Raw genomic sequence first — 13898 nt, forward strand, 5'->3', positions numbered from 1 at the left:
TCAGCCTCATCAGAGAAAGGGAGCACCCAAACACATTCCTCACACAAAGCTCCCCGGGAAACCCAAAACATTGAATCAATCCAATGGAGCAAACGTCAGGTTACAGAAAAGTGGGATTTGGGGGTGGGATCAAAAGTACACAAGTTAGCCTATAACCTGTAACACAGGCTATTATTGTCCAGACTTCTGACGCCTATCGCTGCATGCCTTTCCTACCAAGTTTAACCGCAAAGCCATCGGGTGATGTCTAAAATTTCTGGAAAGCACATTTTTCTGACTTCATCATCCTAGATGTATGAGATGTACTGTCACTTTACTTTTGTCCTCAGGAATAGCCAAATTTAGTGCAAGATTATGAAACTCACAGAGAGACAATGTGGGAGGAACAATGATGGGTGGTTTTTTTTGTTGCTTTATTTTCCCTCCCTAGCATACTGTACTATGTCTGATGAGGACCTACTTGTCACAGTAAGGAAATGCCTCTCCACGTACAAAGGTTTGAGAGGCCTGGCACATGGAGGGTGCCCAGACCTAGCATTTATGCAGAAGAAGGGTCACATTACTCCAGCTGACCCCAGCTCATCAAGCATAGGATTTTGCTTCTGGCAATTGCTTAGTCAAGCGAACCTCCCAGGATGTTTACATCCCCATAGCGAGGTGGTTATTAACATCACTTTAATTGCAGACACAGGAAACAATCACCACTTTCCTCTTTGACTCAGGCAATGGTCAAATTCTGAAAATATCCTGCCATTTTTAAGGCTAATTTCTACCTGGTTTCTTTTATTTAGTTTAAATATGTCCATCACATGTTGTTATATGCTAACCATAGAAACCCCTGTTGGTGATATTTGGGACTAAAAGGTGACTGAGGCAAGGGGGAAAAGCCAACAGAAAGAGAATGAATGATGATGAATGAGCAACATCGGACTTGAGTTATGCACCTGCAGTGGGGATTTGAGAAGGGTTAGGCTTCCTTGAATCCTATCCTAGTAGCTCTCATTGCATAAGAAATCTCAAATCTAGGCAGCAGGAGGTGGCATCAAGCCGGAAAGCTTCTTGTTGGGAATTTCTGGAATAGAATATGGGAATCTAGGAACACCATTCCATCCCACCGGCATTCCAAACAAGCCGCAGACCACAATCTCCCTCCACAGCTCACTCACAGGCAGAAGCTACAACTGTTTTCCAACCCAAAGAAGATGAGCGCCAAGCAGGAATGTTTGCCTGTCTGATGTTCAAGTTCTACTTTCTGAAGGATTTGTTGAGCGACTCCAGGTGCTACACTCACTTGCACTTAGGTTCTTACCTAAGACATGTTGCCTAGAACTACAGGAGGAAGACTAACAGGGCCTGAGTTCAGCCTGAAGCACCCTTGGGAAAAGAACAATGGAGACTGTATCGCAGTCGCACATGCACTCCCCACAAGCTTGGTATTATACCTGCAATGTCTGCACCCCCAAGAGAGGACCTGTGGGGCATTTAGGCTTCTAAACATGGTCCATAAAATCACCTTCCCATCCCCCCCAAATAATATCAAACCAGAGCACCTCATCATCCTCTTAATTCAGTGGTTCTCAACCTTCCTAATGCCGCGACCCTTTAATACAGTTCCTCATGTTGTGGTGACCCCCAATTTCATTGTTACAAATTGAACATAATTAAAGCATAGTGATTAATCACAAAAACAATATGTAATTATATATGTGTTTTCCGATGGTATTAGGCGACCCCTGTGGAAGGGTCGTTCGACCCCCAAAGGGGTTGCAACCCACATGTTGAGAACCGCTGTCTTCATTTGATGCTAAATGACATAAATGAGGATTTTTAAATTTCCATCTTCTAATCTCAGTTATTGCTCATGAGTAAATCTTATAACTTTATGTAAATCTTCATGGGTAAATCTTTATGACTTTTAACTGTAAGACTGTACAGTTAAAAGAAAAAAACATTCGTAGGAATAAAGAAATTTGTGGGAAGATAGGTAGCCTGACAGTAGGGTTCCCTTTCCATTCTGTTGCAAAGATAAAAATAATGGTGGAGGCCAGAAAACACATCTGTTTCCCTCCTTTAAGCTTTTAGTCTCTCTCTAATGCCCTAAAAAAATAAAATAAAAGCGAAAGAAAAAGAAAAGACTTTTCTTTCAAATCTATTTTGAGTTTCTCTTTAGTGTGATCTTGAAAAGTATTTCAAAGAATTCTATATGATAAAGCCATAGCAAAAGGCCTGGTCTTTTCAAACGAACTGGCCTTTGTCAACAGTGTTTTCTAGCTCATAGTGGTTCGACTTTTGATTCCAGATCCCTCTCCTCTTCCCTTTCTGAATGGCAGGCTGAACTCAGGGCCCGAAAACATTGGGGGTTCAGATGTCTGGGTTTCATTTCTGGCTGAGCCATGAATGTAGGCAGCATGGGGAGCGAGTCTGCTCACTTTTCCTGTACAAAGGAGTCTTCCCCATGACGGGAGCGGATAATAGCATTGGCTCTGGCAAGTCCTTGGGAGTTTCAGGAAGCATAATTAATTAACATTAGTACTCTTGAGACATAAAGAGCTATTTAAGTATAAATCTTAATTATCATGATTAGTATGGGTTTATGGCTGAATCAGACTTCACAGTTATTTAAGGCAGAAAGGCAGGTAGAACTTTCCTTTCACTCCCAGGACAAGAAATGGGAACTGACAAATGGCCTGAGGGGCAAGTGACAGGGAGGAAGGGGTTATTTTCTCAATGCTATACATTTGGAGGAATTTCCTTTCTCTACATTCTTTGGCCTCAGTACACCAGATCTAAATCTGCCAGTTTGAGGGTAATTCTAAGTGCTCTAGTTCATCCAGACGTCATGAATCTCTTGATAAAACAGCACGAAGAAGATGCTGTGGGGAAAACTCTTCCAGTATTTATAGTTTGTTCCTGACGCGAATTTTGCATAGGAAACAACAGCTCCCGAATTAGGAAGCATAAGTCACTAACTCCCACTGCGTGTGTGAATGAGCATTCTTGAGCTGTGACATTCTTCCTGAATGAGTGGGCCATAGAGACACTCTATGTACTGCCTAAAGAATGGGAAGCTTCAAACCAAGGTATTTTATCACCTAGTGCCCTGGCTAGGTTTGTTCCAAGTCTAAATGTTAGTCACTCAGGTAATGATTTCCATAGAAAAATGTACTCTTAAACAATCAACGTGTTCAGGTTCATAGAGCTATCTGACCTTGGAAAGGTGTGCTGATTAGAAGATACTAGCAAAGTCTTCAGGATTCTCTCTCATGACATTCACAAGCATCATGCCATTAATTTTTGTTTAAAATTCTACTTAAAAGACACCCTCACCAGTTCTAACCTCCACGTAGCCTACACACACACACTTTCATGTCATGAAGAGGATTTTTCTATATGGGGGATTGAATTCCAATGACAGCCACATAGTGGATCAATTTCACCTCAGGCTTATTTTTGGCCCGTAAGCTAAATAGGATCCAGCAGAATCTTAGGAGAATTCTCAGATAGCTCCACGCTTTCTATGTGTGCCTGCACTGCTCTTTCTACTTTTTAATTCACTCTCCCAAGCCTCCTTAAGCCATGCATTAAATTCATCCTACTTCTTGCCAAACCCAATTAAAATGCATCTCAGTGCACCAATTATTCTATATTTTTATCATTATTACTATTGGTATCCAAGAGGAGTCAGTATGGATGCCTGACCAGTTCTCCCAGTGGCTTCCCCCAGGTTCTGTGGGGCACTATGTCCAGTATTTCCATGCGACTCGAAAGTCAAGGCCATCAGGAATGTAACTACTTCCAACCAGTCTGTTCTCTTCCATGCTCACCCATTTCTGTTTTAGGGACTTTTTGTTTTTATTTCTGTTTTAATTTCTTCCAACATGCTTCATCATCTAGCTCCAAATAGAGAATGAATTCCTAAGGCAGGTAACCATCCCATAAAAATCTTGGTTCTGAGCTGAAGAGGGACACACACTGAGGATAGCAGTGCTGTCATGTTAATTCTCCTGGCTCTGTGTGGACATGCAAACCCACTCCACTATGATCCCAGGCTGCCGGCTTCCTTGTAAGCCAGGAAACTCACAATGTTTAAAAGAAGGGATCTCATCAAAACAACTGAGAAAATATAGCTAAAACATTTTATCAGAAATATTTGTAAAAGCTAAACTTCATCAGTTACTATATGATGACAGCAGAAATATGGAACAAATATAAACTCAAACTTGACCTGTTGTCCTTAACTTGGAATGTACCTTTTAGACCAGCAGGGAAATGAATTGCATATATTTGCTATTTATTTTTCTTTCATTTTAAATGGGGAGGAGAGGGAAAGGAATCCATTCTATGCAAAGCCATTATCTGTATGCTCTGGCTACAAATCTTGTAAATACCCACAAAGATGCTATCACGCAAGCCAAGTGAGGTCAAGCTATAATTGGTCACACTGGTGTATGGCCCACGAGGGCCATTTATATACACTGTCACTCTGGGCCAAGTCTCTTTCATTTCCACTTTCATTTATTACTCCTTGAGAGCTGGGTCTTGAATAAATACTTAAAGAGAAAAAACAAAATCATTTTTTTCTAAAAGCAGATATTTACATTTTAAAGACATTTGTAAAATTGAGCTTAATTTTTATTTTTGATAAATAAATGGTTATTTCTCTTAAAGAAGATATTAGAGAAACTCCAAGCTAGTCTTGTGCCAGAAAACAATTCTCCTATCACTAGCTGAGTTAAAACAAACAGAAATAATTGATAAAAATGAGGCCACATGGATAAGAGGAGGTAAGCTCTATCAAACACTGGCACCATACAGAAGCATTCAAAACAAAATACATCAAAATCCCACCTAAAATAGAAGCTGCTGGCTTTACATGGACAGAACTGTGCATATATCAAAGCACACAAGCCACTTCTAAAACTTTTAAACGTCTGACCTTCACCCTGCACAAATTCATCTCCAACCGTTTCAAAAAGCAGTTGGTGAAATTCAAATAAAGTCTGCAGTTTAGTTAACGGTAATATACCAGGGTCAGTTTCTTCGTTTTAGCAGATGTATTGCAGTGATGCAAGATGTCAATGATAATAAAAACCTGGTACAAGATAGCTGGGAACTCTCTCTACTGTCTGCAACTTTTCTGTAGATCTAAAATCATTCACAAATAAAAAGTTTACTTAAGAACAAACCAAAAGCAGTTGTCCCAAAGCAGAGTCCCTGGGTTAACCTATGTAGTCCCTGTAACATACAAGAAAAAAACCACAGTAATCTAGAGATTTACTACAGCAAATGTAGCCAAACAGCTAAACTCAATTAAGAGGAAGAATTAATGGGAATAGCCCCTGCCAGGGCTGTCTGGGTAAGGCATCCAAACATTGTGTGTTTTATACACTCCTGAAAGGATGTTTGTAAATCAAACTTATAGAATTCAAATCACAGTTTGAACAGTAAGGAAGCTTGTGCATTACGTAGCTGTGTAATAAATTCCAGGATAATGGGAACATTGATTATGATTGAGAATTATGACATTCTCATTTGCTGTTTGTTGAAGGTGGCTTCGCATACATCACCTTTGTCCATAGGGCTGCCCTGCGAGCCACAGGAGTTTATGCTTCCCAAGCAGCCCCTGTCTCGTGGGCCTCCAACTTTCTATTTTCCCTTCCTTCGGCCAAGCCATCTTTGTGTGGCTTTGATTAACTCAGCGCTATTATGGTGAGGAATTCAACTCATGTACAGCTCCCAATATCCAAACACAAGCCTCAGCCTCCACAACAGCGACAGGTCTCTGGGCAACAACACCAAGCAAGCAAGAATACTCCTCTGAACAACAGGATCTGAAGCAGGTAAAGGCATGACAACCACCCTTGCTGTTATCGGCGCTCACACTAAAATCCTGCTGCTGGCCCCAGAACAGACTCCTGATGCCAGCCACCCTTTTCCCAACCCAAGCCACTGGTCAAAGGAAAACTATCAACAGTCCTAGAAAAACAATTCAGGACCTGATCAAAAGGAGGCCTCAACTCAGTCAGTCCAGATGAGCAAAACATGAGAAGGCACTGGTTTCTCATCCATGGATCAGAAAGTAGGATCCTGAGTTCCAAGTGGATAAGGGGCTAGAAAATACATCTTAATTTGTTCAGGAGCCAACCAAACACGTTCCTTCTGCTCATGGTTTTGCCACTGTCACTACAAAATCTCATTAAGCAGTTGGGATAAAAATAAAGTGTATACCAGATCATTGTTCAAACTTATTCATCCCCACCGTCACCTTCTTGAGAGAAATAGGAGTCCCTATCCCTGGACTTGGCTTTGGCCCTGGGACTTGCTTTGACCAAGGGCATATAGGCTGAAGAGACCATGCGCCAGTCCTGAACATAGGCCTTAAGAAGACTTGCACATTTCTAGTTGTCTTTTTGAACTCTCTACTCGCCATAGGAAGCAGGTCTCCTGTGTAGCTACTGCTGCTTCACCCTGCACCCCGAAATAAAGACCCACAGGAAGAAGCTGCGGGTCTTTTACAGACCCATGAGAATGACCAGGTAGTTCAAAATGATGAGACTAAATAATGATGATATAAGCCCCTGGGTTAAGGGAGGGGGTGTTGTACACGATTTTGTCCATAGTTGAATGGCAAACCCTAGCCTCTCTCCAGATGCAAAAGTATCAGGTACTCACCGTCATCACCAGGCCAGCCCATGAAGTGAGCAGAAATCTGTTTCTCATCCTTCCCATACTCATTCTTGGCGACTAACTTGTAGTCCCCATTGTTCATGTGAGTGGGATTATCCAGCTGGAGGCAGCCGTGGTACTCCGTGTGATTGGTAACATGGATTTTAGTACAGATGTATTTGGACTCATTCAGTATTGCCCGGTTATAGAACCACTGAAGCGCTGGTTTGGGGTTGCCTTTCACAGTGAATGGAATGCACCAGTGGTGGTCTGAGGTTGGAGATTCGAGAAATGTGATAGTTGGAGCAACTAAATTGAAAAAGAGAGAGTTAATAGCATCAGAAAGCTCAAGTTTTTCCCCATTCCAGATTTCTGTGTCATCAATAGGGGATTTTATTCAACCATTGTTTGGTTTAAGAAGACATATGACCTGCAACCCTGGAATCCATCAATATTTTCTATCCTTATCAAGGTTGATTTAACTCCCTACAGAGAGCTTCAGAGAGACTCCTGCCCCTGCTCAGCTGAAGACCCATGCATCACAGTCATTTTCACATCTATTCAGTGTGGGAACCTGCTCCAAACAGATCCTAGAGATTTCTGACTGTGGAAAGGGTTCAACTGAAGTTGACTTGGTTTTATGTGCCTTGATGTTATACAGATTGATCATCAAAACATTGAAGGTCACTATTGCAGTACTTCATTAAATTTAAAAAAAAAAAAAAAAAGACTGGAAATCTTGCCTGCAGTCCTAATCTCACCTAAATTATTTAAAACAGATCAATGCTGCAAATGTTCCTATCGATGCTGATTGATTTCACTGATTGTCAATAGTAAATGCTCTTTAAAAGCATCACATTTATTTATAATACAGTTGGGGGTTTTTTTAGCTGTGTCAATGTTTTGATCCTTCTAATAGCTGAAGTCCTATCTAAACCTGGACAAACAAACTTGAGATTATTTTAACATTAAATATAAAGAACTTTTTGCTTCGGGAAACAAACATCATCAAGTAGCTCATTTAAACAGTAATTATCCTAGGTGAAGGTATTAAAAATCCCTCATAGTTGTTTATTTTAATGTCGTCTGACTTTAATTATACATTCAAGGACTGTAAACACTTTTGAGACCTAATAGTATTCTTTCTCAGATGAAGAAACCCAAGTCCAATGAGGGTAAGTATCTTGGTCAAGGTTACTGATTGAGGCAGATCTGAAACAAGAATCCAGGTCTCCTGGTGCCCAATCCAGAAGCCCAGCTTCCTGGATGTATAGATTCCTGACATGAAAGGGCAGGGGTTGGGGGAGATAACTAAAACACTCTGAGCAAGGTCACTGCAAAGATTAGCTCAGTTGTTAATATTCTTTATCACTTATTCCTCCTACTCTTTATCTAAACTTCGATAGATAAAGCTAATTCTTCAGACCATGGCTACATAGATCTCAACCCAAATTGAGAACATTTTGAACTTCCATGTCCTTATTTGTAGGTCTGTGCTGCAAACATAGGACCACAGTGGGTTAGGAACCACACTTACCTTCCTCCCACAGGCCCAAGACCCCATTCCCAGGACACACTTACTCCTTCCACCAAGCTCAAAAGAGCTTTGGGTGAGGTGTTGATTTAAGGCTATAAAGTTGGAAGCTGGTTGCATATATTTGGGGGTAACACTGACTTCAGGCTTCCAGGAAGGTCAAAATGATTAGAAATTATAAGTCCAGAGTCTACTGGGCATAGTGGTAGTACTGCTAGTGACAAAGGATTATGGTCGGTAATTTCAGTCATTCACTCCAACCCCCACATACTGTAGGTCCTCTATGAGTGAACGTTAAGCAGTGTCTATATGTGTGCAGTGTGGATTTGTGCATACACACTCCACACATCATGTTTGTTTGTTTTTTGTTTTGTTTTGTTTTCAGAGTAAAAGTTCATTAATTTGTACCATCCAGCTCAGGATTTTCAATGATGTAAACAGTATATGTGATTTTTACTGAATATGCATTCACACTGAGCATTACAATCTGGAATGTTGAGATATGTGTCATGTTATTTATTAATACTAGAAAATAATGTACATATGCTTAAGAAGTATCACTATCCTCTAGCTTAGTTTCAATGTATACAGAAATTTAAAACATATATAATAAAAGATTTTTGCAGGTGATAATAATTTTCAATAACTGAAGTAGTACTCCTCCAACCTTCTCATGGAAACTTGATATCAAATTAATAAGGTTTTATTATATCAACAGTACAAGTAGGTGTTTGTGAACAGCCAGCCCCATACCTTAGGTATCAGAACTCTAACGCTTTATATTGCTTTTATACAGAAAAATAAATTAGAAACTGGTTTATCAGAATTTAAGCTAAAAGTTATAAACAAGAGGAGGATAACCAGCTCAAAATATGTTCTATCAAATAAAGACTGGGGAGGCACAGAGGACAAGCTTAAAATCGAAAAGAAGCTTAAGGGAAAGACAGCGCATGAGCAAGAAAGATTAGCAGAAATAGAACAAGTGAATGAGGCTGATAACATTTCTTAATTAAGTATGCACAGAACACGGCATACACCTTTTTTTAACACACGTAAGCAGCACCCAGGGTGCCCCAACGACAAATGTAGGGGTGTCCACGATCATTTGCTATTAAAAACACATGCTGGTCTGATTACGTACAATGCACAGTGAGGTTCACAGAATCTTGATCTTCTCCTACAAGATTTTCTGCCACACAAGAGATTTGCTTTCCACTGTCATCAGATGAAATGTTAGTTATCCTTAAGGAGCCCTGTGTGTGGCTTGTTTCATTCTACAAATGAATTAACAGACAAAGATAATCTTTGTTAGGACTGGTCCCAAAGTGACAAGATTTGGGGTTTCTTCCCCTAATTAGAGAAAATACTTGATAACATCAGAAAAGGTTTCCAGCCTAATCAAGCACAGGCAAAGGAGTAAATCAGACGTTGTTCTATTTCTCTAGATGGCAATTGTATATGTGAAATTGATTTAATCCTGAAACGCCTACCTACCTTCCTCCAAGGGAAAAGGAGTCACTCACCTTGCTCATGATGACACAAAAAGCTCACTAGAGACATAGACTCTCGCCAGTCTATTGGGTTTACATAACTAAAATGCAAACCTGCATTAGTCTTTGTTAATTAAGAATAAATAGAAAGTAAATATACACCAACAATTCCTCATGTGCTCCTATAAAATATTAAATGATCATCACTAGGTTAATAAAACCTCAAGTTCTGAGGTACTCTCATCTGTCTACGAACACAGAACCAAAGACGAGTCTTACCATATGTTTGGAAACCAGATTACCGACATCCCAGTACAAACTCGGAACTGGATCACCCTCAACACTGCAAGATAACGTGATAGACTTCCCTTCCTCCACAGTGAGGTTAGGCGCGGCCAAATTTGCTGATGGCAAACCTGTGCAATAAGAGAAGTAAATGGAGACATATACAACTAAATACATTATTAAAATCACAGCAATAAATTGAAAACTCTTCATGCTTTAAAATTAATTATTATTTACTTCCTGAGACTGATATATGTTGATCTGAAAAAGAGCCAGGTTGGTAAGTTTTACAGATTTAATGTGAACCAAGAATGTGCAGTAATAAGATTAGAAAGCAAATTTTACTCATTTCTTAAAAATGATATTGCAGAATAACTTTATTCAAAAAACAACTCTAGTTTGTAAAACTATGTCTTCTACTTCTTTTTCTGTTCTACAGTTACTAGTCTGTTTTTTTTTTCCACATAAACAGGCATCTGTCTGGGACCACCTTAGCTCCCCATCTCCCTCCACCTTTTAAAAATATATTTTTGTTGATTTCAGAGAGGAAGGGAGAGGGAGAGAGAAATAGAAACATCAATGATGAGAGAGAATCATTGATCATCTGCCTCCTGCATGCCCCCTACGGGGGATCAACCCTGCACCCCGGGTATGTGCTCTGACTGGGAAGTGAACCGTGACAACCTGGTTCAAAGATAGATGCTCAGCCACTGAGTCACACTGGCAGGGCTCCCTCCACTTTTTTATAGTCAAGAACAAAAGAGTGAAAGGCATCTACATTTTGTATAAATCCATTTTTGCATTAAGTAACTCATAAATCTAACCTACTACCAGACCTCAATTTTGAAAGAGAATCAAACTATGGAAAGAAAATGTAATTTCAAAGCATGTTTCAAAGGCATGAAGCTTGAACCATGGCAGAATTACAATGTTTCAAAGCTATGTAAGTCACAGTTAAAGATGATGGATAAAATTGGTCATTCTATTTATGATATGATGAAAAAAGTTAGATGGATCCTTATTCCAATGAAAAGTTCTTTTGTAGAAAAACCCAGAGAAAGTACTCTTTATTTGATGAAATTCTGAACCTGATAAGCATTTTTTCAATATTTCAGGAGAGAATCATTTCAATACTTTTACATTTCAAATGCTAGCTTTCATTTATTGATGCGGCTGTCTCTTCATTAAACTATCACACCTATCAGGTATTTACATTGCTTTTAACCATATAGGAATCACAGTATTTTTCACATGAAGACAGGTCCTAGAGCATGTAATAGTATGTCAGATCCTGCCAGTCAAGCTAGTCCCTTGCTTGGTATCAGAAACTGCTTGGGACTGCATTCACCCCAGCAGCTGTGTCCCACGGAACTATGACACATGATTAACTCAGGAGTAACCTACAGGTCAGAAAAGGCAATTCATCTTCAATGGCCATTATATTGCAATTAACCCACCCACCTAGCATTCTGTGACCCATCTGAGCTTCACAATGCTATGTATACACCCTTCCCTTATGATGCAGTCCTTGATGACAAAGCCATTATTCTTTATTACTAACACCAGACTGAAACAAGATTTATACAGCATGTCTCATGGTATTCCCACCAGTAGCAGAGGACTTCCCGACAAGTTCTGGCTTGCAGAGACTGGTGTGACTTCTTCAGAACTCTTCCTTCCTGTCAGCATTCATAGAGAGCAATGTTGTGTCTTTCATGGGGTTTCAAAAGGCCCCTAATCCTCTGAGTTATACAGGACAATGAAGCAAATATGAGTGATCAAGAGGCAGTGCAGTTAATAGGAATGAACTCTCAATCAAGAGTCAGGAGGGCGGGGGGAAAAAAAGGACACTTATGTAATACCCTTTGTAATACTTTTAGCGAAAAATAAAAATTTAAAAAAAAAAAAAAAGAGTCAGGAGCCCGAGACCCTAAATCTGACTCATACTATGTGGCCTTGGGTGAGTCATTTCCTCTATCCACGTGTTTTCTTTAAATTTCTATAAAATTCAGCTGTTCATTTAGAAGACCGAGCTCTAACTTCTTGTTCTAATATTTGGTGACAACTTCCATGACAATTAAGCTTTCCAATTTATTAACAAGTTGTCAAGGCAAGATATAAGAAAAGGGCTATGTAGTGAAAAATCTCCTTGAAGTCAGTGGTATAATCTAGGTCACTTTTTAAAAACAAAATATAGCCGGAACCGGTTTGGCTCAGTGGATAGAGCGTCGGCCTGAGGACTGAAAGGTCCCAGGTTCGATTCCGGTCAAGGGCATGTACCTGGGTTTCGGGCACATCCGCAGTAGGAGGTGTGCAGGAGGCAGCTGATCGATGTTTCTCTCTCATCGATGTTCCTAACTCTCTATCTCTCTCCCTTCCTCTCTGTAAAAAATCAATAAAAATATATTTTAAAAAATAAAAAATAAATATATAGTCACATAGTTTGAAGAGTCTATAGTTCTACAAAACTTGTTATGCAAAACATTCAGTCTAGTTTGTGATAAGCAGTAGTCTCACCTCACCCATGTGGCATTATTTCCTATTCCCCATAGGCACTCATTTCATCTCCTAATGGTTCTTTTTTGACATTGATCTCTACATTGATAAATGCCATGCCTATATTGCTACTTCTTGATTTCCCTGTGTTAACACTATCTACTGACCTCTCGCTGTGGAAGATAAGGTTCACTTTCACACAGAAGGCCAGCCCTCCGCACATGCCCATAGCACATTCAACATACTCTGTCTTCACGCCCTTATATATGCTGTGAAGTTAGGCTGTCTAGATGTAAAATTTAATTATAAAAATATAAACCCTACAAACAGCTGAACCATCATATGAAATAGTTACATTTTATCAAATTTAAGTCAGCACTGATTATAGGCTACAACACTGTCATATGTACCCCTAAGGAAGGGAAAATAAAGATGCCAACTCAACAACGATGCAATGCTTTCTCACCACTGAGATCTCCTAATGTTGATGTTGAAACTTCTAGATATCCCATCAAATTTTTTTTCATCCTTTCCTATGTTCCATATTTTTGTATATTTGTTCTATTTACCAGGAGATTATCTCAGATTTACCTTTCAAACCTGCTTCTGAGGTTTTCATTCCTCTGTCCCATGTATTTGTTTTCCAAATCTCATTCTTTTGATCGTGAATGGTGTTTATTTTTATAGCACCCCGTTTTTCTTTTATAGGTGCAATGCCTCTTCTGATTTCTGTGAGATATTAATGATCATTTCTTTTTAATTGTTTTCTCTCCATATCAACTTTGTTTCTTGTAATTTTTTTCCTTTCTCTCTTTGATCATGTTGTGTGTATCTTTTATATTATAAGATTTTCTCAAACAGTTGGTGATCCGTGGCCATTCATACATCCGTAAGAATGAGGTATTAGAAGCATTGCATATTTATTCATTGTTGGCTTCATGTAGGAAAATAGCATTGGCCTCCTACTGGGTACTCTCTGATGTCAATATTATTAAATCATTTTGGGAAAGGACTGGTCAAATTATTCAAATAATGTTCTTTCCCTGTTCTCCATGGGAAAGGAAGAAGGCTGAAAATATCGATATTCAGTATGTAACTCCATCATTTTCTTATGGTTTTCACAGCCTCAACTCTATCTGGAGATCCTGTGGCCAGCATTTTATGCTCTTTAGAGAATAAACATGCTGAGGAGGGAGAGGTGCAGGCACCCAGGGTGTATGGAACAAAAATGGGATTAACTGCTTTTTTTTTTTTTTAAATATATTTTATTGATTTTTACAGAGAAGAAAGGAGAGGGATAAAGAGTTTGAAACATCGATGAGAGAGTAACATTGATCAGCTGCCTCCTGCACACTCCCCACTGGGGATGTGCCCGCAACCAAGGTACATGCCCCTGACCGGAATCAAACCCGGGACCCCTGAGTCCG

The 13898-nt window shown here is 39.6% G+C and overlaps 1 protein-coding gene across 5 annotated transcripts in view; it reads right to left on the reverse strand.

Annotated features, from left to right (window-relative positions):
- NTRK2 (neurotrophic receptor tyrosine kinase 2) overlaps positions 1-13898 on the reverse strand; it is a 315336-nt gene that overhangs the window by 253812 nt on the left and 47626 nt on the right. For all 5 annotated transcript variants that reach the window (XM_070431418.1, XM_070431417.1, XM_070431419.1 and 2 more), the window contains exons 9-11: positions 9970-10106; positions 9342-9474; positions 6673-6975 (exon numbers count right to left, since the gene is read on the reverse strand). In XM_070431418.1, coding sequence (XP_070287519.1) covers positions 6673-6975; positions 9342-9474; positions 9970-10106 — 573 coding nt within the window. The remainder of the gene's footprint in view (positions 1-6672; positions 6976-9341; positions 9475-9969; positions 10107-13898) is intronic.

This window comes from Myotis yumanensis, unplaced genomic scaffold (genome assembly GCF_028538775.1).
Source record: "Myotis yumanensis isolate MYYU_CA2020_CCGP unplaced genomic scaffold, mMyoYum1.0.hap1 SCAF_12, whole genome shotgun sequence".
Lineage (NCBI taxonomy): Eukaryota > Metazoa > Chordata > Mammalia > Chiroptera > Vespertilionidae > Myotis > Myotis yumanensis.